General features: G+C 39.1%; 1 protein-coding gene across 1 annotated transcript; it reads left to right on the top strand.

Moving 5' to 3' along the window:
• Nucleotides 1–16,403: 16,403 nt before the first annotated feature.
• Nucleotides 16,404–18,532, top strand: LOC128703330 (trichohyalin). The gene is made up of 2 exons (XM_053797957.2): nt 16,404–16,614; nt 16,645–18,532. The coding sequence occupies exons 1-2, from the start codon at nt 16,428–16,430 to the stop codon at nt 18,003–18,005; spliced, it is 1,548 nt and encodes a 515-aa protein (XP_053653932.2). The 5' UTR covers nt 16,404–16,427; the 3' UTR covers nt 18,006–18,532.
• Nucleotides 18,533–25,225: the final 6,693 nt, after the last annotated feature.

The raw sequence follows: 25,225 nt of genomic DNA, 5'->3' as shown, positions 1-25,225 counted from the left end.
CCTAATTTGCCCGAAATGCTCTGTATAACAAGGGGCTTTCTATATAATAGTATGTCATTGATGTCAGCTAGGCCTGTTTACCTTGTACGTGTACTTGTAGAAATAATTCTTATTATTACTGTTTTTATTATGTTCCATCAGGCGAGCCTTGACCTGGATCAAAGCAGTCTATCAACGCTTTTTGTGAATATTATACTGAGCGTAAGAAATAAATAAATTTCATGATGATCTATTTGTGTGAAAGAAATAATTAAAAGCGTCGAAGAGGGGGTTGTTGAGACGGATTAAACCTGTGCAAATCTGGAATGGAGGCACATAAGTGTAGGGTCGTATTAGAAAGGATTATGACGAAGGTAATTAGAAATAGGAGCTTTAACATTCTGCAGCCATTTGTAAACGTGATACACCCGAAATACACTGCATAATTAGTGCCTTTCCTTCGTACCTCCTATTTTACTCATGTATTTTGCCGTGTATCTGCATTATTTGTATGGCTCGAAGAAATGAAACCTTATCATTATTATGTGTAGGGTGTCAGTCAAGTTCTCAGTCTATGGATGTGTGGGGAAGTCACCCAGGACAAGTGATACATTCATCAAAGATATTTTTTTACCATTCATGCGCCAACGGCTTTTGGAGGCCAACAAACCGGACATATAGGACACATACAATCAGATCTATTCACCGGCTCTGGCCCGGCCTATTCAGCTCCAAACATACACGCTACTGCATAGTTGTTACTGAGCAGCCTCAGAAAAGGAAGTGTGTCATTAGCACCTGACAGTAGCTACGATCTATACTACAAAAAATAGAAATGTTATTTATATGGTGGACAGTTTCAAATCAGAAACAAATGCCTAGCACATGCTGCTATCTGCTATAATTGCAGGTAGCATCTGCCGGTCAAAGGTACTGATGAGTACTACTGCTACATTGTATATTCCTACTGTATTTGCAATTACAGCTTCATTTCCTCTGATACTCTCACATGCAGCTACTGAAGTGACAGAAAATGACACAAATTAGATGTGCATATTTGACTCGTTTAACTCTGATATTTTCATTAGTGAAAGTGCTGCTTAAAAATTAAATCTGATATTGTATCAGTCAGGTTAACAGATTTCACTTAAATCAGTTTCATTAAATACTAGTTCCGTCGGATTATCTAATGTAATCTTGGGGCTCAACGGCCAAATGCATCCATTTATTGACCTTAAAGTTTTAAAACATTTGTGTTGCCACCTGCTTTTGGACAAAGATTTCCAGAAACAATATGGAAGTTTGACATTCCAGCACAGGAGACATAAACCAGAGCTCATATTTCCTGGTGCTGGTTCATCCTGTGCACTCTCACCATCTTTCATTAACAAGCCATTACTTTTCCAAACCTGCCATACCATGTAAACTCATCGCAACCAAATCACGGTGCTTTGATAAGACTGGTCTTTTATTCATTGAGAAATACATCTCACTTGCTGTCAGAAGACATCACTGAAGTAATTTTTCTCCATGGCATTCTCTGGTTGTTGTGGTGAAAGACACCCTTAACAGACATGAAAAGAGGCTGTACTGATTACCCTCAAATTATTAATCAATATACAATATTGAATTATTAGCCATTACCGAAGATTCATGGTGAATAACCTTCCAAAATACAGGGTGTTTTCTACTTGAAAAATGTTTATAATCAGGTTACAATTAGAGAACCTGTTTGCTTTTGAGGCAAACACGAGAGTATTTCAGTTCTGAAAGATACCAATTGGTGTCACAAATTGATTTGCTGCTGCTCAACATTCGATGGACAGACGTGTAGAAGAAAATTTCTAAAATATTTTCATAGATAATATCATAAAATCTGTACCCTCAAATAATGTCATTGTATGGAATAGCATCATAACACTTAACCCTGACAGACCATCATTTAGGATCTCTGTGGAGAGCACAGAGAATATTTGCTTATTACGTCAAATGGATCCCAAATTTTCAGATAAAATTTAACTTTTATTAAATAATAAAACATTACCACTAGGAGAATCATCATTGATAGCATCTGAACTTCTTAAGAAATAACTCGTTGATGCCAGTCGATAAGTACCTACTTTTGTAGTAGTGTTCTAGGCCTCTGAAGCTGCTATTTCAGCAGTCTTGAATCAATCTGGACATCTCTTTGCATGAATGTCTAGGACATTACAGCGATATGAGCTTCAGTACTCGGCTGTAGAGAAGAAGCTACTGCCGTTATTGAAGAAGTCACTTACATGCTGATCACAGACAAACGTTCTGTAGCATTTATGGTGAACAACAAAAAGTGGAAAATAAAAAAATCAAGAATAGAGATAGGAAGCATCATCGTTTAGCTACGCTATAAATTATTGCTCTGGCAGTGAAAATGCAGTCCCTGATACATTGACCAGAGCCTTTTATGCTTCGACCTTTTCTTAATGTACTCTCATTAATGTACTCTTGGAGTGACTCGGCTCTTACATTTTGTGAGATCAAAAAAACTTCCATCTCAAAAGAAGACGTAAAAAGGACGAGTATATCTTGCATAGTATGCACAGAATTGAAGCCTCAGTTCCGTTGCCCACCATATGGGACGGCTCAGCATTGACTTTAAGTGACTTCTATTGTCAACGACTCGTAATGTTTACATACTCACATTCACTGATGAATACTTGGGTTTTCCTGTTGCATTTCCTTATTCAAGCATGTACACAAAGACTGTTACCAAATGCCTTGAAGGAATTTTAGCCTTTGTGGGATACCTAATTATCAACATGCGGGGCCAAAAGCTATGAATCGACCCCTGAAACCACAAATAGGTGAGTACATACATACATTCAGTCATACATGAATACATACATAAATATATATTTACATGCTTACATACATAAAAATATACATAGAAACGTCCATATACACATACATACATACATAGTTACATATATACTTGCAAACTTAAACATATACTTACATACAGAGTTACATATATACATACATGCATACACATATTCGTATAAGCCATAATTAAAAAAACATCGAAAAAAATATTGTTAAAATTAATTGGAATCAAACTGGTGACTTTTTGTGTGTAAACCTTGTGCTGTTATTTACCCCAGAGTTAGTGGGTGATACAGTATTATAGGAGCAACATTAATACTAAGGAACTACTGTTCGCCCATGAAAGCCATTGTTAATATCCTCATATAAATCCTTATGAATGGCTGATAAAATCCATAATTTGTAGTTTTTACTCTCTGTATGGTATTTCCATCGTCTAGAAACTTATGGTATTGTGTAGCCATGGTATGATATGCTTAGACAGTGATCTACAAAAACTCAAGCTATTTTCTGTTTAACAGGTATATCAGTATTGAAATTGATTAAGTATTAGTAAAAATAATAATGCCCTACGTTATTTCTCATCTATATGAATGACCTACCAAATACCAAATACCGCAGCATTCATGTCTAGCCATGACGAATGGCTCAGGATGGTTCCTACCTGGATGGTTCCTACCTGGATGGTTCCTACCTGGATGGTTCCTACCTGGATGGTTCCTACCTGGATGGTTCCTACCTGGATGGTATCGTTAATATCTCTAGTAAGGCTGATGCATGCAGGGGATGGGATGAAAAGCTGTGAGCCTTCTCCCTGAAAGCTGGCTGCCTTGGATCAAAGTCTAGCGCAAGCTGGACTCCAAGGTATTGTCCAGTGTGGGTAGATTGGTTAAGCACTGCGTACCTTGTTCTAAGGTTCGTAGGTTCGAGTCTCCTTCAGCCAAAGAATAGTGTTTGTGTATATTTCGCCTGCTCTTGCAAATTCCTTGTATATATATATATATATATATATATATATATATATATATATATATATATATATATATATATATATATATATATATATCAATAACAACACTGCGAGTAGCCGAGGACTCGAACCCATGTACACAATGTATAAAGCATTTACTCATTCACTGAAAACTGTAAATATACGATACTCTTTAAGTGTAAGAGAGGTGAGGGAGAACACTGGGTTTTCTTTACTCACTGTATTTAATTTTTAATGTTTAAATATACATATTCCCCCTTGTTTGATAAACCATATTCATGTAAAATGTTTGATGAATATTTCCACCTTCCTGAACATGTTCTGAAGGATTATTAAAAATTCAGGGTTACCACTGGTGATAAAATATTACTTAGGAACGGAATAATCAACAGCGTTTAACAGCCTTCAGACAGGTTGGTTACTGTGATTCGGTCTGTTGAAGTCATTGTTAAGACGCAAGTATAAATACGTAATAGTGATATCGTGATATCATTGCATTGTGTACCCGTGGTGTTGAGTAATCGTTATATTGCACACGATGATGTGTGCTCGTGAAACTGAGTACTCGTGATAGTGTGCACTCGAGACATTAACACTCGTTATATTGTGCACTAGTGATGTTAAGTATTTGTGAGAATGTGTAACTGTAATGTTGTGTACTCATGATATTTTATAATTATAAAATTGCTTGCCCGTTGCCTCATGTACCTGTACAGTAGTACCATCATGTACCTGTACAGTAGTACCATCATGTACCTGTACAGTAGTACCATCATGTACCTGTACAGTAGTACCATCATGTACCTGTACAGTAGTACCATCATGTACCTGTACAGTAGTACCATCATGTACCTGTACAGTAGTACCATCATGTACCTGTACAGTAGTACCATCATGTACCTGTACAGTAGTACCATCATGTACCTGTACAGTAGTACCATCATGTACCTGTACAGTAGTACCATCATGTACCTGTACAGTAGTACCATCATGTACCATCATGTACCTGTACAGTAGTACCATCATGTACCTGTACAGTAGTACCATCATGTACCTGTACAGTAGTACCATCACTGATGGTATTTTGAACTCGTGGTATTGTGTACTCGTTCTACTATGTAACTATGATATCGCGTCCTAGTGATGCGTCACATCATACTCTCACACTACGATGTACTTGTATTATTGTGTACTCTCCGTGTCTTGTACTTGTGGCACTTGAAGCTGTATATTAGTTTAACGCTCCAGTTAACCACCTTCCAAGTAGCGGCATAAACATACTCAGGAGCGCTGTTGAAACTGCCGCCTTAAAACTGACCTAGGTTTACACTTGTGTTAAAATGTACGAGGAGGAGGAGATGGAAGAAGAGGAAGAGGAGGAGGAAGAAGAGGTTAATTAGGCCGAGAACGAGGAGGACGGGGAAGAGGAAGGAGAAGGGAATGAGGTGGAAGAGGAGAAGAAGGAGGTGGTGGACGAGGGCAAAGAGTTGGAGGAAATAAAGAAAACGGGACAGTTAAGGAAGGGGAGCAAAAAAAAAAAAAGAAAAAAGAGCAATGACGTGATGAAGGAGGAAGAACAGGACAACAAATAAACTATATTTCTACACCATCACCATCCTCACATAGTCATAATATCCTATCACCATCACTATTTAACTATCACTATCTTACTATCCTCACCACATTCGCATAGCCAAACTATTTTACTACCCTCAGCACCATCACAGAGTCACACCATTCTACCACGCTTACCACAACTACATTGCCATACCATCCAACTACCATCACCATCACCACATTGCCATACCATCCTTCCACCATCACCATCACCACATTGCCCTACCATCCTACCACCATCACCATCACCACATTGCCATACCATCCAACCATCATCACCATCACCACATTGCCATACCATCCTTCCACCATCACCATCACCACATTGCCCTACCATCCTACCACCATCACCATCACCACATTGCCATACCATCCAAACACCATCACCATCACCACATTTCCATACCATCCAACCATCATCACCATCACCACATTGCCATACCAACCTACCACCATCACCACATTACCACACCATCCTACCACCATCACCAATAATGTATTGCACATAATTCTGTCACCTTCACCACCTTATTTTACCACCATCACCATCAACACATGTCCACACCATCATACAACCCTCACAAAACATCATCATCCTACCACACTAAAAACCCTTACATAAGTTCATCATCCTGCCTCCAACACTGCCATCACATATCCACATCATCCTACCACCCTCACATAGCCACACCCTAAATCCCTCCCCCCACCAGTCAAGTATTCTACAACCCTCACATACTTTCATTGTACTACCGCGTTAAAATCCCTTATAACCGTTCATCATCCTACCACACTAAAAATCCCTCTCATACGTTCATCATCCTACCACTCTAAAATCCCGCTCATACGTTCATCATCCTACGATACTAAAAATCCCTCTCATATGTTCATCCTAGCACACTAAAAAAAGCTATCATATGTTCATCATCCTACCAAATCAATAATCCCTCTCATATGTTCATCATCCTACCAAATCAATAATCCCTCTCATATGTTCATCATCCTACCATACTAAAAATCCCTCTCATATGTTCATCCTACCACACTAAAAATCCCTCTCATATATTCATCCTACCACACTAAAAAACCCTCTCATATGTTAATCATCCTACCACACAAAAATCCCTATCATACTTTCATCATCCTACCACACTAAAAATCCCTCACATATGTTCATCATCCTACCACACTAAAAATCCCTATCTTACGTTCATCATCCTCCCACAGTAAGAATCCCTCTCCTATATTCATCATCTTACCACACTAAGAATCCCTCTCATATGTTCATCATCCTACCACACTAAAAATCCCTATCATATGTTCATCATCCTACCACACTAAGAATCCCTCTCATATGTTCACCATCTACCACACTAAAAATCCCTTTCTTACGTTCATCATCCTACCACACTAAAAATCCCTATCATATGTTCATCATCCTACCACTCTACAAATCCCTATCATACGTTCATCATCCTACCACGCTAAAGCCCCTCACAAGTGTTCATCATCCTACCATGCAAAAATCCCTCACATTCGTTCATCATTATAATACTCTACAAATCCCCACATACGTTCATCATCCTACCTCTCTCACTACCATCATATACACAGATCAGTAGCACTCACAAAGCCACACCAAACTACCACAGTTACATAACATAGCCACACAATTCATCCACCACAACCCTGCCACTCTTGTGTCTATTCTCATCATTTTCACTTAGACACACCATCCTACCTCGGCTCTCTCACTCTAATGTTATATAGGCCGGCGCTGACACGTTTCTGCCTTTCCTCAGAGAGAATTTTCCCCTCCTATCTGTTGCAAGTCTTGCAATATTGCATTTCTGCTGACAACGCACGTGAGTGTGAAATACCTTGAGCTAATGATTTTCATCCTCAAGTGGTTGGTTTCACTTATATATATATATATATATATATATATATATATATATATATATATATATATATATATATATATATATATATATTCCAGGACATAACTTGAAGACAGTAGAGCTATATACAAAAGATGAGGTAATCAGTCCCTCAACCTTGGAGTAGATGCGAAGAGCACCAGAGTCGTGGACGCCTCTGGAAAGACAGTGATGAAGTGAATGATGATACAGTGGAACCTCTGGTCACGACCATAATTTATTCCAAAACTCTGATCGCAACCCGATTTGGTCGTGACCCGAGCCTAATTTCCCCATCGGATTGTATGTAAATACAATTAATCCGTTCCAGACCCCTACGAACTGTATGTAAATATTGTTTTTTAAGATTTGTAAGCGCAAGAATAGTTAATTATACTATAGAATGCACAGTGAAATAGTAAACTAAATGTAAAAACCTTGAATAACACTGTGAAAATGAACAACAGAGAAAACTAACATTACACGAGTCCGTTCTAGAACCCTACGAACCGTTCACTGTAAACAGTTTTTCTAAGTTTTATGAGACGTCTAATGGCTGAGAAGTGAACTCCGTCATTTATCATCCGATTTCTTTAATTTTTGGTGTGAGTTAAGAGGCATTTTTCCATCATACATTGTCCAATTTTCAATAAGACAGTCCAACAAACAACTGAGATAATCTCCAAAAAATCGAGAAAATAAGTCACTGACTTTTTTTGGGTTATCCTAGGTTCTCTATACATATGCTGCTATGTATGATAATCTATGTAACTGTATTTGTGTATACCTGAATAAACTTACTTAGCTTTATGGTGCCTTACGAGTGTATATCACAGTTAGCACTGTACTACACTACGTTTTCTCTAATATAAGTACACAAGATGGGATTAGAGAATGGTACTTTGTCCCATATCCTCGAGTTTATAGCGAATGAACACACACATGACCGAGACCGATTACAAGGCGAGGAGGTCTTTGTTATGTGTACACAAACAACAGAAAGTGGGGAAAATTGGCGCTTGGAAAAAAAATGATGCAGAATGAGGAAATTGGCGCGGCTGTGTTTGTTCGGCACCCGATTAAGTGTTCGTGACCAGATGCAAAAATTTACCGAATTTTTTGGTCGTGAACCGATTTGTTCATGTTCAGAAGCGTTCGTGACCAGAAGTTCTGCTGTACCTGGAATATACCTGGAGAGGGTTTCGGGGATCAACGCCCACGTGACCCGGTCTGAAACCAGGCCTCGTGATGGATTAGGGTCTGCTTAACCAGGCTGTTACTGCTGGCCGCACGCAAACTGACATATGAACCACAGCCCGGCTGGTCAAGTCCTGACTTTAGGTGGCTGTCCATTGCCTTCTTGAAGACAGACAGGGGTCTATTGGTAATCCTCCATATGTATGCTGGGAGGCAGTCAAACAGTCTTGGGCCCCTGACACTTACTGTATTGTCTCTCAGTGTACTCATGGCTCCCCAGTTTTTCATTGGGGAAATGTTGCATCTCCTGTCGAGTCTTTTGCTTTCAAAGATTTTTTTTCATTTTCGGACCACCCTAAATGGTGGGAGAAGGCCCTATGTTAATAATATACAATATAAATTAGATTATTTCGTTTCAGACCCTAAAAATACACTTATAAATAAATATATATATATATATATATATATATATATATATATATATATATATATATATATATATATATATATATATATATATATATATATACATATATATATAAATATATATATATATATATATATATATATATATATATATATTCAGATGGCTTAATGTTCTCTGTAAATGGAATTCGAAATTAAGGGGGCCCTCGGGCAATTTCCGCGCGCGCTTAACCAAAAATCGAAAAATTATGAAAATTGAGTTATATATACCGAAAAATAGCTTAACTCTTTGGCAACACAATGGTACCAGAATGAATGTTCTACGACGTTTCTACAAGAAATTATAGTCATTTATATCAGGTATGGTGACGGTGATATTGGTAGCGAGTCTGCTCACAGCCCATATATATTTTGGAAATTTTTTCTTGTTTTTTTATCGCTTTTTCTTGCATTATTTCTTGCATTATTCTTTCTAATATGATAACTGACTATTTGGCATCATAAAACAGAAGGCGGAGCTTATCCCTAGACTTAGAGACAACCATTAATCATATGGGATCGCTCGGCAGTGCTCCCGCTCAAGATAGAGCCAGGAGAAATCACTTCATTATTACGCTTATATCAGCTTATATATCAACTCTACGGTTTATTTATCTATCAGAATTGATCTAATATGATATAATAAACACTCTAAATAACATACAAACATGTTATATACTCTAGACTGAAAAAAATAGGCCATAATATGGCGAGAGATTATCGGGAATATTTCGATATAAATGAGTTACTGCTCTCCATGTCGTCTCTGAGTAAGAGAAAACGGTGTTTTGAAGAGGATAACTGCACTAGAACATCAGTTTACTAAGAAATACACCCTAACAAACGCGATTTTCGCGAAAAAAAAAAAATTTTTGAGACGGTGGGCCGGCCGGCGCTCCCGGCCAATATCTCGGAAGTAACTTATTCACCTAAGGTACCTATTTCTGCCTTTATTACTTAATTAAATGGAATAATATTCACAGAAATTGTAGAATAATGATTTCTCTATTTTTCTCCAAGCTTTTTTTGGAAATATTCCAAATGCTTTCGGAGTTATGTGGGAGTAAAGGGCAGATTTTTTGCAAAATTCCAGGAACTAACAAACTTTATTTTTTTGTGAAATAAAGATAAGTTATTTAGAGAAAAGGCGTATATTTAGAGAAAATTCGTATAAGCATTGCTCTCTCGGCACCAAGTGTCCAAACAACCTTACGTCGTCCCATATAGGAATAAATCGCCCCCAAGGGCATTTTCAGCAAATCAGTCTTTTTCAGTCTTTTCTCAGTTGTCGTTTGAGGTATATTTTTGATAAATATTTTCAAGAAAGAGTGAAAACACTTCGTCTTGTGTACCAAAACTGGAGGAAATCGGACGGTAAACAAAAAAGCAACATTTTTTTGGGCGGGTGCGTATGCATCCTCCAGCGTCGCCGACACCACGCCTACGTCCTCCTCCACTCCCGGTAGAGTTACGCAGGCAGGTGACTCCTCTGTCTCCCCCTCTACCTCCTCACTCCACAGTTTCCCACGCTGTGTAGCCCCAGCGTATGACTGCGGTACTGCTGTCACCTCCGTCCTCATCGCGACCTCTGGTCTTCCACGCCTCGTCGGACATTGTGCTGCAATGTGGTCATACACGCCACAGAGTCTACACGTGCGCCTTTGACCTGAATATGTCACATACACTTGCGTTCTGAAGTCTTCCATTACCACATACGACGGTATCGGGTGCTTAAGGGACATTTTCAAAGAAAACGACCCTTCCGGCATGCCAACAAGGGGGCCGTCACGCCAGTGTCCCAATGCTGCCAGATGCACGGTGCCGTAACGGTCAAAAACGTTCCTTATATCGCTTTCGTCTGTTTCAAAGGGTACGTTGCGCACCTTCACCCAAGTGTAAACACGGGAGACATCTCGAAGGCGGACGGTAACACCAGGGTTAAGGGTCTTTATCACATCCTGGTATTTAGCAACCATATTCTCAAAGGTGCAGCCTTGCCTGAATTTGACGAATAACCTCGTATTGCCATTTAATGCTACACCGTAAAGGTCTTCATTGGCAATCCCATACGTATCTCTCAGGATCGCCGTCAGCAGAATATATTAGTATTCTGACTATTAAATGAGCCAGTCACTAAACCAAGGCAGACAGTGTTGACGCGCCTGCGTCCTCCTTCCGCCATTGTGAGTAGACTGGTGAAAACTGCGCAGAGACTAGACGAATCAGGAGCTACTGCGCAGCCTGTCCGCACAGCCCAAGAGCGATACGAACAATGTGAACATTTTCAATTTTCAATGATATTCAATACATATTTTCTATGCGTATTTATGATTTTGATACAATGTGTAAATGTCAAAACGGCTTTTTATGTTTCAGTTTAATTTACAATTGTATTTTTGTAAGCACAATTGATTTGGTGCCAATAGAAGCATAGTGTGTTTTGATATATTTGAGTATTGTTTTTCTTTTTAATTTGTCTAGATGGTGGCAATACTATGTATGTAGTTTAAGAGTTTTACGAACCTTGAAGTTGTAAGAATGGATGAAGTTATTCATGGTTGAGTTGACGTAATATTATAACTGACGTTGTAAGTGATTGTGTTCAATTAGACAACATACTTTATATAATTATTTATATGTATGTACATGAATGGTAAATTGAAGTCTGATTTTAAAGGTGAAGAGTGGGTTTTCCTTTTTTATTGTTCTTTTTTTTTCTTTATGGTAATACAAGGTTGTATCATGTACACCAACAAATATGGTAATACAAGGTTGTATCATGTACACCAACAAATATGGTAATACAAGGTTGTATCATGTACACCAACAAATATGGTAATACAAGGTTGTATCATGTACACCAACAAATATGGTAATACAAGGTTGTATCATGTACACCAACAAATATGGTAATACAAGGTTGTATCATGTACACCAACAAATATGGTAATACAAGGTTGTATCATGTACACCAACAAATATGGTAATACAAGGTTGTATCATGTACACCAACAAATATGGTTAGGGGAATGTGGTAAAATTTTCGTGTTGATTAGACATTTATAATACAGATGAAATACTAGGCTTAGGTTAGGGTAAATTTATGATAATTGTGGAATGTTCTTTGATTCAAACTGCTCTTTATTATACAAATTGGGTAGAATGTTTCTACGTATGGCATTATTGAAAAATGTTGAGCTGAATCTAATTGTAGGTACGATGTGTAATGTACATGTGCACACCTGGGCGAGCAGCTGCGCGGACCGTGCAGTTCTCATGTGTAATGTACATGTGCACACCTGGGCGAGCAGCTGCGCGGACCGTGCAGTTCTCATGTGTAATGTACATGTGCACACCTGTATGGTCGGTGTAGGTTTCGCTTGGATGTGTTCTTGAGTTCATCATGTGGTTAATGTATCATGTGCACACCTAGCAGCTGCGCGGATGCAGTTCTCATTGTATGGTCGGTGTAGGTTTCGTTGGATGTGTTCTTGACATCATTGGTTAATTATCCTATATTTCTTTCCGTGTTCAGAGAAGGAATTTAGTCTGTAACGACATAATGAAAGTATACTTGTATTTTATTATTCTAGTGTAAATTAAGAGCAAGGATGATTAATTTGAGGAAGAGTTAATATAGGTTTGCATGTTTTTTGCGAAAGTTAACTTATCCACATGTAGCTAGTATAGGACAATTTTAAGCTTCGGTATCTGATTTTATATGTAGGTAATAGTGGTCATATTTGTTATATTGTAATGTTATTCGTTAATGTTTCAATATCTAATGTAACGTTTTTTCAGTTATTGTTCATATATTGTCATCTTTAGGGTTTTACCTTTTGTCTATTGTCAATTGTTGGTTTTAAATAAAATATAAAAAAAAATCCTGCAACTTACTCCCTTCGACTAGTCAGTGAGCTACTTAATCCTTCATAAACCCAGCTGCTGGCACATTCCCTCCCGTGAAGGAAAATGCATTCATTTCCTCTACTTGTCCTTAGTCACCCTGACAAGTTTATCACCTAATTTTTTTTTAAGGAAACTTGAGAGCAAACTTTTCGGGATCCGAGAGTCTCCGAACTTATTCAGACGTAGCTGTAACACGTCAGAAGAATTCTGTATTTGAGGTCTTTATGTTCCCCCTGAAGCTGGCGGTACCACCTCCTTCAAATTCCTGGAACAGATATAACACAAGGCGATGGAGAAGAAGCCAGATCACCCCAGAATGTGCACCCCAAAAGTAATGAGAGAAGATATTTATTCTCCTTAAAGCAAATAGCAGCATTTAGCTAGTGACTGTTCTTTACCGAAAACTCTCATTTAGGAAAGAAAACCTCGGAGGATGTTTCACTGCCAACTCGCAAAGGAACGAGAAAAAGATAGAGAAGACCAGAAGACAGAACATGAGGAGGGAGGAAGATGAGTAGTAGTGGTAGTAGAAGCTACAGCAACTACTGTCACCACTCCTACTGCAACAATAACAATCACTACTACTACTGCTTTTACTCCTTCCTCTACCCGTTTTACCCTCTGGTCTTCTAATTTTTTTGTGGTGGAACTTGTTCTTCCATCAGTAGAATGGTCGGAGAAAGTTTAATGACTTTTCTCCCCTTGTGCACACGTGACTGAGAGAGGTCTGTGTAACAGCTTCCCCTCTGTCAAGTGGGGCAAGGGAATGATAATTGTGCCTCTAACCATCTTCAAAGACATTTGGGCAAAGTGAGGGCCATGTGCCAAATTCCACTTGTAAGCCCAGGTGGCACCTGCAGTAAGGAAACTTGAGTTGCCAATGATATTTGAAGGTATTTTGGGGTTGCTGAATTCGAAAATGGCAGTATGTTTTCAAATAGGCTTTAGTTTGTGAGATATTGCATACCTACTTTCAATTAACAGGGAACTTAGCCATAACGCGTGTATATGTATATACAGTGACAATTTGTATATATAGAAAGTTTTAATGATTTAATATATAACGAGAGGAGTTTTATCAACAATGACCATATAACAATATTGTAAACTTTATGTTGCTATTTTCTCCATATAAACATGAGTTCTTCACGAAGAGTCTGCTTAAACAATCTCAATAAATTTTGCTACATTTGTGGCGAATACTCTTTGCAAAAAAAAAAAAAAACAGTTTTTGTAAGACAAGCTTATCTTGCTTATTTTGGAGTGGCGCTTGGAGAACAGGACAAGTCTTGGGCTCCTCATATGATTTGTAAAACCTGTGTAGAATGCTTACGACAGTGGGTACAATAGGCAAAGGAAAAATTTAAACTTGGGTGTGCTTATGGTGTGGAGAGAGTCGTAAAGCCTCCGTGACGACTGTTGTTTCTGTATGATGAATGTGAAAGGTTTCAGTCGATACAAGAAAGTCAAATGGAAATATCCTGATTTGGAATCAGCAAGGATCACTGTGCCACACAGTGAAGATGTTCCCATACCAGTGTTTACAACACTGACCTTCCCTTGTCAGATGTTGAAGAAACTCAGGCTTTAGGATGTAACACAGGTGATAGCAGTGGAAGTGAATATGAAGTAAGTATTTCAACAGCCCAACAGTTCTCCCAAGAAGAACTCAATGATCTGATACGTGACCTCAGTCTTTCAAAGCAAGAATCTGAACTTTTAGCATCCAGACTAAAAGACAAGAACTGTGTTAAAATAACATCCTATTGGACAAGAGAGGTTGAACTCCTTCCTTACTTCAGCCAAGATGAAGAACTTGTATGCTACAATAACATCTCTGGACTTCTTCGAATGAGACCTAAATATCGACCATGAGATTGGCGGCTGTTTATAGACAGCTCCATTTGAAGTTCGAAATGTGTCTTATTGCACACTAGTAACCAAAATGCATCTCTTCCAATTGCTCACTCAACAAAACTTAAAGAATACGAAAATATCAAATAGTTTTGCAGAAGCTTTGCCATCATGAGCACAAGTGTGTCTGTGTTGATCTGCGTGATCTAAAGAATAATTTCAATGCTATTTGCAAGTTAGTCCCGCCTGATCAATATATTTTTCACATCCTTTATGTTTTTCAATGGGATACCAAATTTATCAAAAACTAGAGCCAATCAAGCAAAACCGATGACATTGGGAATCAGCACCACAAACTTACCCTAAAGTCACTGTAATATAATTGGCCAGAAAATGAGTGTTGACCACTTATTTATAATAATAATAATTAATAATTATAATAATAATAATAATAATAAAATAATAATAACAGTACTACTACTACTACTAATAATAATAATAATAATAAATTGTAATTCGTAATATTAATTAACAACGAAGCGCTAAACCCACGTGAATCATTCATTTCCCTAGTAATGGAGGTTCTGTTCTCCGTCCTTGTATCAGAGTGGAGGTTCTATCCTCTCCGTCCTTGTATCAGAGTGGAGGTTCTATCCTCTCCGTCCTTGTATCAGAGTGGAGGTTCTATCCTCTCCGTCCTTGTATCAGAGTGGAGGTTCTATCCTCTCCGTCCTTGTATCAGAGTGGAGGTTCTATCCTCTCCGTCCTTGTATCAGAGTGGAGGTTCTATCCTCTCCGTCCTTGTATCAGAGTGGAGGTTCTATCCTCTCCGTCCTTGTATCAGAGTGGAGGTTCTATCCTCTCCGTCCTTGTATCAGAGTGGAGGTTCTATCCTCTCCGTCCTTGTATCTATCCTCTCCGTCCTTGTATCAGAGTGGAGGTCACTGTTCTACAACTACTGTCACTGTTACTGCCACTGCTACTGTCGTCACTGTACTACTACTGTCACTGTTACTGTCACTGTCACTGCTACTGTCACTGTCACTGTCACTGCTACTGTCACTGCTACTGTCACTGCTACTGTCACTGTCACTGCTACTGTCGCCATCACCACCAACACAGTACTTGTAGTACCTGGGAATGTTACACGTGGTTCTGCGTGCACTAGGACGTTAGTGTAGTCTTCCGTTATGATGGGTGTGGGTGATTACAGTTGACTGTGTAAATGATACCACGGGTGGGGTTTGAACCCGCGATCAGAGAACCTCAAAACTCCAGTCAGTAGATTGTGCATTTGATAATGTTGCATTTCACAGGAATTCATTAATACAATGTTTTCAAGCACCGCTGAGCCCGGTCATTCACCGTGAGTACCGAGATGTGTATGGCTTTCTGTGTATATATGCTGTATAGCCCTTGTGGCTTAGCGCTTCTTTTTGATTATAATAATAATAATCTGTGTATATACAATGAAAATTTTCTTCAGTGATTTAAAGTATTCTCGACTGGTGGTGAACTGATTACATTCAGTAACTTGAGAAACATTCTTGCATGTATGGAACTTTCATCTCGATAAAGTTCCACTGTCTGCGGTTTGTGTTTTTTGTATTACAAGTAATCGTATAATTAGAAAAATGAAATTAATTCTAATAAAAATCGTCATAATAATTCTCATTCCGGGTTTATTTACTGTTGAGGGACGTTCATTCAGTCGTGGACGCTCTCGCGGTAAGGGACGTCGCGGGGCTCCTGGTGAGGCTCCCAGCTTTGTGGCACTAAGCAAGCTTCACCACATGGAGCATGGCCCACCACACGTTGTAGGTGGTGAGGATGAGAGCCTCATAGTACTAGACAAACCTGGTGTGGGTAGTACTCTACCTACACCAGCAGACGGCTTTCCGATGCATTCTGGTGGTGAGGACGCTCAGGTATATGCCCATCCCGAGGGTGACCACCATGCTGAGTACGTCAATGAGGATGCTTCACTTATTGCTCAAATAAAAGAGTTGCAGCTCCTCCTAGACGAATCTAAACGTCAGAAGCAAGAGGTTGCACACAATACCGAAGAAGCATACGAGGTAGTACTTGCATGTGCCGCCAATGTTCATGAGGCAGCTCTGCTCTGCCAGGGTGAAGAGGATGAGCGTGTAAAGCTCCGCGCTCTGGTCGACGCCAGAGACAGTGAACTGGACGCTCTCCGTCTTAAGCATACAGAGCTTAAGCAAGAGCATCGACTTGCTCAGACAAACTTGAAAAGGAGCCAGATGGAGTCTCTCGGGGTAGCAAGAGCTCGTGACGAGAAGACGAGGCATTACAAAGACCTTGTCAAGCAACATAGAAACCAGTTGGAGAACTACGAGATGCTCCTACAAGATCGAAACAACGTGAAAAGGGGAAAGAAAGAAATAAAGAAGAGGTTTAAGAAAGACCGGCTTCGAAGAAGAAATTTAATAGAAGAACGTGAAAAAGAACTACTCCAGAAGGAAAATCTGATGGGTAAAATACGTTCTTTAGACGACGATTTAAAGAAAAAACACAGTGATATAGAGTCCCTCCGCAATTATCATGTTAGTCTTAAGCATGACCATGAATTTGCCAAGGCCATAGCTGAAAGAGGAAAACAGGAGGCTTGGTCACTCAAGTCTGGTTATGAAGAGGCTCTCCAGGGCTATAATGACCTTAGTGAGCAACGGGAGAAGGACAGAAAAGCTCACGAGGAGCTTTTGGTTAAGCACAAAACAGAAGGCCGCCGCAAAGAATACTTGCAAGACCAGATCGAGTCCCTTGAGTACGAGTTTGAGGTTAAATACCGTCGAGTAGAGGAATATCGCGAATTAAGTGAGGATATTGATATGAAGATACGAGAGCTACAAGATGAGCAGATAAAATGGGAAGAACTGAGTCAGAAACGGAAAGAACAAGCCGACGCCTTCGATCATTTTATGATGACAGCAACGAAGCAGTTTTACCTCCAGCGCTCGCTTGCTAAGGAGAGAGAATACGAACTAATGGCACCGAGTCGAGTAGCATCGCAGAAGGACAAAAGGATTGAATCTCTTTCTCGTAAAATTGAATCCCTCATCCAGGCTGCCAGTCGGAACAGAGGTTTAATAAACTTGTGTAAAGATGATTCCCAGGCCCTGTACATCGAATATAGACGTATTACCTACGAAAACTACTACCTCAATTCAAACACTAAAAAGTTTAAATGAATGTGTAGTACTCTGTGGAGAGAGCTGCTCTCACCACTGAAGAAAAGAAGTGCTCTTCTATGTAACTGTATTTGTGTATACCTGAATAAAGTTACTTACTTGGAGCTGAACACTACCTAATGAGCTGGATGGTTGAGAGGAAAGGTGGTGCCATTAAAATTTAGTGTCTTGTGGGCAAGCTACCCATGGAGGGGATACCTAGTTCTGGATATTAGAGCCTTTTGGGGTGTGGGTGTGGCATGCTACGAGTATGTTACATTTTATTCAGCATATGTCACACTCGCAAATAGGCTGCCTCCCGACAAGCAAACCAGGTGTTAATGATTTAATGCTCAAAAGAGGTTCCATCGTTATATCAGTATCTCAGCTCATCGGCCAATCACGGACAAGCCCGCCGGAGTTGTGAAGCAATGTAGTTCACTTGTGACACGAGTTTTGACTTGTCTGGGCTACTGGTCCCTCACAATGCTTTCTTTGGCTCCTGCTTTTGCCTCTTCTGATCACCGTATTGTGCCCTTTCTCTTACATTACTGTACATATTGTAAATAGTTGTTGAATTAGACACATGTGCAACTCTTGGGTATCTTTAAGAGTTGCACATGTGTCTAATTCAACAACATGTCGGTTCTCTGAACCATTCATCTACAATTGTAAATAGTGTATTTATTATAAATATCAGCTTGCTTCTTTGGTGAAGGAAATACAAGTCATATAACTTCTGCTGTCTTTTGCTTGTTCCACTATTTATCCCAATATAACAAGGTGTGCAGACCATTATACACCTGTGTTCGTCTTGTTCCACTATTTATCCCAATATAACAAGGTGTGCAGACCATTATACACCTGTGTTCGTCTTGTTCCACTATTTATCCCAATATAACAAGGTGTGCAGACCATTATACACCTGTGTTCGTCTTGTTCCACTATTTATCCCAATATAACAAGGTGTGCAGACCATTATACACCTGTGTTCGTCTTGTTCCACTATTTATCCCAATATAACAAGGTGTGCAGACCATTATACACCTGTGTTCGTCTTGTTCCACTATTTATCCCAATATAACAAGGTGTGCAGACCATTATACACCTGTGTTCGTCTTGTTCCACTATTTATCCCAATATAACAAGGTGTGCAGACCATTATACACCTGTGTTCGTCTTGTTCCACTATTTATCCCAATATAACAAGGTGTGCAGACCATTATACACCTGTGTTCGTCTTGTTCCACTATTTATCCCAATATAACAAGGTGTGCAGACCATTATACACCTGTGTTCGTCTTGTTCCACTATTTATCCCAATATAACAAGGTGTGCAGACCATTATACACCTGTGTTCGTCTTGTTCCACTATTTATCCCAATATAACAAGGTGTGCAGACCATTATACACCTGTGTTCGTCTTGTTCCACTATTTATCCCAATATAACAAGGTGTGCACACCATTATACACCTGTGTTCGTCTTGTTCCACTATTTATCCCAATATAACAAGGTGTGCAGACCATTATACACCTGTGTTCGTCTTGTTCCACTATTTATCCCAATATAACAAGGTGTGCACACCATTATACACCTGTGTTCGTCTTGTTCCACCATTATACACCTGTGTTCGTCTTGTTCCACTATTTATCCCAATATAACAAGGTGTGCAGACCATTATACACCTGTGTTCGTCTTGTTCCACTATTTATCCCAATATAACAAGGTGTGCAGACCATTATACACCTGTGTTCGTCTTGTTCCACTATTTATCCCAATATAACAAGGTGTGCAGACCATTATACACCTGTGTTCGTCTTGTTCCACTATTTATCCCAATATAACAAGGTGTGCAGACCATTATACACCTGTGTTCGTCTTGTTCCACTATTTATCCCAATATAACAAGGTGTGCAGACCATTATACACCTGTGTTCGTCTTGTTCCACTATTTATCCCAATATAACAAGGTGTGCAGACCATTATACACCTGTGTTCGTCTTGTTCCACTATTTATCCCAATATAACAAGGTGTGCAGACCATTATACACCTGTGTTCGTCTTGTTCCACTATTTATCCCAATATAACAAGGTGTGCACACCATTATACACCTGTGTTCGTCTTGTTCCACTATTTATCCCAATATAACAAGGTGTGCAGACCATTATACACCTGTGTTCGTCTTGTTCCACTATTTATCCCAATATAACAAGGTGTGCAGACCATTATACACCTGTGTTCGTCTTGTTCCACTATTTATCCCAATATAACAAGGTGTGCAGACCATTATACACCTGTGTTCGTCTTGTTCCACTATTTATCCCAATATAACAAGGTGTGCACACCATTATACACCTGTGTTCGTCTTGTTCCACTATTTATCCCAATATAACAAGGTGTGCAGACCATTATACACCTGTGTTCGTCTTGTTCCACTATTTATCCCAATATAACAAGGTGTGCAGACCATTATACACCTGTGTTCGTCTTGTTCCACTATTTATCCCAATATAACAAGGTGTGCACACCATTATACACCTGTGTTCGTCTTGTTCCACTATTTATCCCAATATAACAAGGTGTGCACACCATTATACACCTGTGTTCGTCTTGTTCCACTATTTATCCCAATATAACAAGGTGTGCACACCATTATACACCTGTGTTCGTCTTGTTCCACTATTTATCCCAATATAACAAGGTGTGCAGACCATTATACACCTGTGTTCGTCTTGTTCCACTATTTATCCCAATATAACAAGGTGTGCAGACCATTATACACCTGTGTTCGTCTTGTTCCACTATTTATCCCAATATAACAAGGTGTGCAGACCATTATACACCTGTGTTCGTCTTGTTCCACTATTTATCCCAATATAACAAGGTGTGCAGACCATTATACACCTGTGTTTGTCTTGTTCCACTATTTATCCCAATATAACAAGGTGTGCAGACCATTATACACCTGTGTTCGTCTTGTTCCACTATTTATCCCAATATAACAAGGTGTGCAGACCATTATACACCTGTGTTCGTCTTGTTCCACTATTTATCCCAATATAACAAGGTGTGCACACCATTATACACCTGTTATACACCTGTGTTCGTCTTGTTCCACTATTTATCCCAATATAACAAGGTGTGCAGACCATTATACACCTGTGTTCGTCTTGTTCCACTATTTATCCCAATATAACAAGGTGTGCACACCATTATACACCTGTGTTCGTCATACTAAATAACCTATTATTTATTTTGCTTTCACATTAAATGACAAACTATCAAGATCTATTGTACATTAATTACAATTAAGTAAAATTGTAAAAACAATGTTCCTTCTTCCTCTCTTTCTCTTCCTGTCCCCCCTCTTCCATACCCAACCTCTCCTCACATAGCGACGTACTTGTTTACCGACGCCTCAGACTTATGACGGGCTCTCTGACCAGTATTCATAGCTTTATTCAGTTTATTTCAATATACAGTACACTGATGTATAAACATTTAAAAATATACCAGAAATGTTATGAATGGTGCAAAGGTGACATTAAAACAATATCAGATATGGTTAACTCAAACTCACTACCATTATAGTATGCTCCTCACTTAACGACGAATTCGTTTAACGACGTGGTCTTAGGAACGGGACTTCGTCGTTAAATGAGGAGAGGCTGTATATTGGCTCCGTCACCTTCGTGTGTTAGCGCAGCTTGTAAATTGTCCAGACGGACCGTAACGTCATCATGAGCTTCTCTCTCCTATGTCCGAGTTTTTGTATAAATATAATAATAAAGAAAACATTATTGAAATATTAAAAAACTACTTATACGAATTACAGCCACATTAAATATCTTAACAGTAAAGGTATCAATTAGAAATATAAGTTTTCAGCATCACATGCTGGCAAACCCAATCAATTAAGAAATATTCAGTAATTAGCGTTACAAATATCACTGATACCGATACCCTGACACGTCACCTTACATTAAAAGGCACCATCAATCACATTCCAGCCAATCAAAACTGTCTTACTTGTGACAAGCTGATAAAACTCAAAATTAAATGCGAAAAGAAATTGATCACTTTGCTTAAAATTCTGTGTGTGGCTGGTGCAATTAGAGCGGCGTGAAGGACACCTGGCGCATAGCGATCGCATGACTGCAAAGAGTATTGCATTTATGAGGTCTCCAGGTCCATTGCCATAGTAGTCCTTGCCTTTGAAGCTTCACCGGCACTCAAATTACATATTTATGGTGTAATAAAACCCAGCGGAAGTGGGACGATTGCGTATGATGTAAAATATATGGGTCACTTCGAAATATTACACTAAATACGTGGGGTTACCTCGAAATATGATGCTCTATATCAGTCACGTCCATCCAAGACTGTTCGTCTTGTTCCACTATTTATCCCAATATAACAAGGTGTGCAGACCATTATACACCTGTGTTCGTCTTGTTCCACTATTTATCCCAATATAACAAGGTGTGCAGACCATTATACACCTGTGTTCGTCTTGTTCCACTATTTATCCCAATATAACAAGGTGTGCAGACCATTATACACCTGTGTTCGTCTTGTTCCACTATTTATCCCAATATAACAAGGTGTGCAGACCATTATACACCTGTGTTCGTCTTGTTCCACTATTTATCCCAATATAACAAGGTGTGCAGACCATTATACACCTGTGTTCGTCTTGTTCCACTATTTATCCCAATATAACAAGGTGTGCACACCATTATACACCTGTGTTCGTCTTGTTCCACTATTTATCCCAATATAACAAGGTGTGCACACCATTATACACCTGTGTTCGTCTTGTTCCACTATTTATCCCAATATAACAAGGTGTGCACACCATTATACACCTGTGTTCGTCTTGTTCCACTATTTATCCCAATATAACAAGGTGTGCAGACCATTATACACCTGTGTTCGTCTTGTTCCACTATTTATCCCAATATAACAAGGTGTGCAGACCATTATACACCTGTGTTCGTCTTGTTCCACTATTTATCCCAATATAACAAGGTGTGCAGACCATTATACACCTGTGTTCGTCTTGTTCCACTATTTATCCCAATATAACAAGGTGTGCACACCATTATACACCTGTGTTCGTCTTGTTCCACTATTTATCCCAATATAACAAGGTGTGCACACCATTATACACCTGTGTTCGTCTTGTTCCACTATTTATCCCAATATAACAAGGTGTGCAGACCATTATACACCTGTGTTCGTCTTGTTCCACTATTTATCCCAATATAACAAGGTGTGCACACCATTATACACCTGTGTTCGTCTTGTTCCACTATTTATCCCAATATAACAAGGTGTGCACACCATTATACACCTGTGTTCGTCTTGTTCCACTATTTATCCCAATATAACAAGGTGTGCACACCATTATACACCTGTGTTCGTCTTGTTCCACTATTTATCCCAATATAACAAGGTGTGCAGACCATTATACACCTGTGTTCGTCTTGTTCCACTATTTATCCCAATATAACAAGGTGTGCAGACCATTATACACCTGTGTTCGTCTTGTTCCACTATTTATCCCAATATAACAAGGTGTGCAGACCATTATACACCTGTGTTCGTCTTGTTCCACTATTTATCCCAATATAACAAGGTGTGCAGACCATTATACACCTGTGTTTGTCTTGTTCCACTATTTATCCCAATATAACAAGGTGTGCAGACCATTATACACCTGTGTTCGTCTTGTTCCACTATTTATCCCAATATAACAAGGTGTGCAGACCATTATACACCTGTGTTCGTCTTGTTCCACTATTTATCCCAATATAACAAGGTGTGCACACCATTATACACCTGTGTTCGTCTTGTTCCACTATTTATCCCAATATAACAAGGTGTGCAGACCATTATACACCTGTGTTTGTCTTGTTCCACTATTTATCCCAATATAACAAGGTGTGCAGACCATTATACACCTGTGTTCGTCTTGTTCCACTATTTATCCCAATATAACAAGGTGTGCACACCATTATACACCTGTGTTCGTCTTGTTCCACTATTTATCCCAATATAACAAGGTGTGCAGACCATTATACACCTGTGTTTGTCTTGTTCCACTATTTATCCCAATATAACAAGGTGTGCACACCATTATACACCTGTGTTCGTCTTGTTCCACTATTTATCCCAATATAACAAGGTGTGCAGACCATTATACACCTGTGTTCGTCTTGTTCCACTATTTATCCCAATATAACAAGGTGTGCAGACCATTATACACCTGTGTTCGTCTTGTTCCACTATTTATCCCAATATAACAAGGTGTGCACACCATTATACACCTGTGTTCGTCTTGTTCCACTATTTATCCCAATATAACAAGGTGTGCAGACCATTATACACTTGTGTTCTTCTTGTTCCACTATTTATCCCAATATAACAAGGTGTGCAGACCATTATACACCTGTGTTCGTCTTGTTCCACTATTTATCCCAATATAACAAGGTGTGCAGACCATTATACACCTGTGTTCGTCTTGTTCCACTATTTATCCCAATATAACAAGGTGTGCACACCATTATACACCTGTGTTCGTCTTGTTCCACTATTTATCCCAATATAACAAGGTGTGCAGACCATTATACACCTGTGTTCGTCTTGTTCCACTATTTATCCCAATATAACAAGGTGTGCACACCATTATACACCTGTCTTCGTCTTGTTCCACTATTTATCCCAATATAACAAGGTGTGCAGACCATTATACACCTGTGTTCGTCTTGTTCCACTATTTATCCCAATATAACAAGGTGTGCACACCATTATACACCTGTCTTCGTCTTGTTCCACTATTTATCCCAATATAACAAGGTGTGCAGACCATTATACACCTGTGTTCGTCTTGTTCCACTATTTATCCCAATATAACAAGGTGTGCAGACCATTATACACCTGTCTTCGTCTTGTTCCACTATTTATCCCAATATAACAAGGTGTGCACACCATTATACACCTGTGTTCGTCTTGTTCCACTATTTATCCCAATATAACAAGGTGTGCACACCATTATACACCTGTGTTCGTCTTGTTCCACTATTTATCCCAATATAACAAGGTGTGCAGACCATTATACACCTGTGTTCGTCTTGTTCCACTATTTATCCCAATATAACAAGGTGTGCAGACCATTATACACCTGTGTTCGTCTTGTTCCACTATTTATCCCAATATAACAAGGTGTGCAGACC

This window comes from Cherax quadricarinatus, unplaced genomic scaffold (assembly GCF_038502225.1).
Source record: "Cherax quadricarinatus isolate ZL_2023a unplaced genomic scaffold, ASM3850222v1 Contig549, whole genome shotgun sequence".
NCBI lineage: Eukaryota > Metazoa > Arthropoda > Malacostraca > Decapoda > Parastacidae > Cherax > Cherax quadricarinatus.
The sequence above is the reverse complement of the archived record's forward strand: the minus strand, read 5'-3'. Positions and strand labels throughout refer to the sequence as shown.